Raw genomic sequence first — 2,112 nt, forward strand, 5'->3', positions numbered from 1 at the left:
CAGATCAGTCTATTATTTAAATCTTTTTCTTCCATTTTGTGTAAAAACAAGAAAAATGTATTGTATTTACCTTCTCACACCAACTTTTCCTACATATTCTTCCCTATAAGTGAATATCTTACCCAAAGTGGAATTCTGGTTACATTTGCATTTCATAGCAATTTTTAAAACAAGGCGAATTATATGATCATTTCTAGTAACAACAGTAAAAACTTGACTATCATTATCAATATCAATTGTATTGGGACAAAAGTATTTTACATTAGAAATTAAATGAAAATTGGAATAACTGATATATGTATATATTTCAGTTAATATTGAAAAGCCTCTTCAATATTCATTTTGCATTATATGTTGAAATAATCCTACTTGGTTAACCAATAAAGGACTAAATATATACTTCTACCTATTCTAATTTAGTGCACATAATGATTTTCTGATATCCTATGGGAATATTGGTCATGTCTCTCTCCTGCTGTTTTCTCTATACATTAATGGGTATTGTAGAAAAGGTATGAATGAGACTGGATATCTTCACAATACAAGAGATCTTCACAATACAAGATCCAGTCTCATTCATACCTTTTCTACATTTGTCAACATGGATACGTTTCATTAATGGGTATGCTAAAGTTAGCATAAAAGTTAAAGAGTCTGTGGGTATCTGCCTAAAATTTAATCACCAGCAGTTGGTTCATTTATAAGATTGTGGAAAATGCTGCCATTTTTATAATCATATTGTCCTATTAAAAAGCAATTTGAGGCAAAAAAAATGTAAACAGTTCAATTCAATTTTTGTTTTATTTCATTTGTGTTAAGTTGTGTAGAATGAGAATATTCTTCACACTTAAATATAATGTGAGGCTACAAAACCCAACTCTGAACAAATAGGACACAAAATTTACTAATTTACTAAGTGAAAAAAGTTCATTCTTTTACAATAACCTATATGACTAAGCTTTAACAATGTTAATTTCCTTAAATGTTTACTGGCACTCAAAAAAAAAGAAGATGAAGAAGAAGAAGAAGATGAAGAATCAGGCATTATCTATATTATAGTATTACATTTTAAATTTCAAGATAAGAATGACTAAAAACACAAAATTTATCAGCACTTAAATAATTATGAAATGTAACTTCCAGCTGTATATGTACATTAGTACCAAAAAGTATCTTTATTATGTGGATTTCTTTGACAGTTTGTTACCATCTCATACCATACATGCTAAATACCATTATCCATTGTTTCAGATGATGTAGCATATTATAAAGATACTTATGGAAGTATATACATAGGTAAAAACACATTCAGTCAAAGTCAAAAGTTCATACTCCCTTGGTAATAAATTTATATATCCGGAGAATTTTGCTTCTTACCATAGGCTATCACCATTGGTTTACCATGTATAATATAACCATTACATGTTTTTAGTGCTTTTGTAGCTGTAGCCACATCTTGGAATGTAACAAATGCTTGCCCCCTCATACGACCATCTAAAATTCTGTATACAATTTTATGACCCTGAACAGATTCAAAGTGACCAAAAATAGAGGTAAGTTCTCTTTGACTCATTTTATGGGGCAAGTTTTTTAAGTATAAAATCTGAGATGGGTTTCCTTCATCATAAGTTTTGAATTTTTCAATGTTTTTTATTTCCTCGAGAGTCATTCTGCTTGAATTAATTACCTGTAAAGGCAAAAGATCAGAAGGATCCAGTGACAGTACAAAAGGTTTAGTTTTGTTCACTAAACACTTTTTCTCACTGATGTCCTGTATTTGTTTATTGCTACTACCTCTGTCTATTGCAGACCTGATAACATTCTGGCCTTCTTTACCTCTGACAATTCTTGGTAATTCTTGCATGTCCCAAAATGACTTTGGCTTTTCCTGAATATACTTGAACTTCAATTCCTCAGTCTTTGTCCTTTTCACTGATAAACCCGATATATCTTCTGAAGCCTTTGCTTTCCTTTGACTATTTTTAATTTTGCGTTCATTTGTAATATTATTAGGGAATAGCTCCTGTGCTAATTCTTTGATATGGTTTATGGGATGCTCTGCTGGGACAGTCTCATCATGATGAGGCTGAAGACGTACCAGACAAGATGTTA

At 30.8% G+C, this 2,112-nt stretch overlaps 2 protein-coding genes across 2 annotated transcripts in view; both read right to left on the reverse strand.

The window, feature by feature from the left end:
• Positions 1–782: 782 nt before the first annotated feature.
• LOC113808368 (TM2 domain-containing protein amaretto) overlaps positions 783–2,112 on the reverse strand; it is a 20,037-nt gene continuing 18,707 nt past the window's right edge. Inside the window, exon 4 of the mRNA XM_070132897.1 lies at positions 783–2,112. This exon is cut by the window's right edge and continues 794 nt beyond it. The gene's annotated coding sequence lies outside the window, so the exon portion shown is untranslated.
• Positions 783–2,112, reverse strand: part of LOC113808379 (RNA-binding protein 41) — a 1,862-nt gene continuing 532 nt past the window's right edge. Inside the window, exon 1 of the mRNA XM_027359791.2 lies at positions 783–2,112. This exon is cut by the window's right edge and continues 532 nt beyond it. Within this exon, the coding sequence (XP_027215592.2) occupies positions 1,349–2,112 (764 nt within the window). The 3' untranslated portion in view covers positions 783–1,348.

The sequence above is a fragment of the Penaeus vannamei genome, chromosome 18 (genome assembly GCF_042767895.1).
Source record: "Penaeus vannamei isolate JL-2024 chromosome 18, ASM4276789v1, whole genome shotgun sequence".
NCBI classification, from domain to species: domain Eukaryota; kingdom Metazoa; phylum Arthropoda; class Malacostraca; order Decapoda; family Penaeidae; genus Penaeus; species Penaeus vannamei.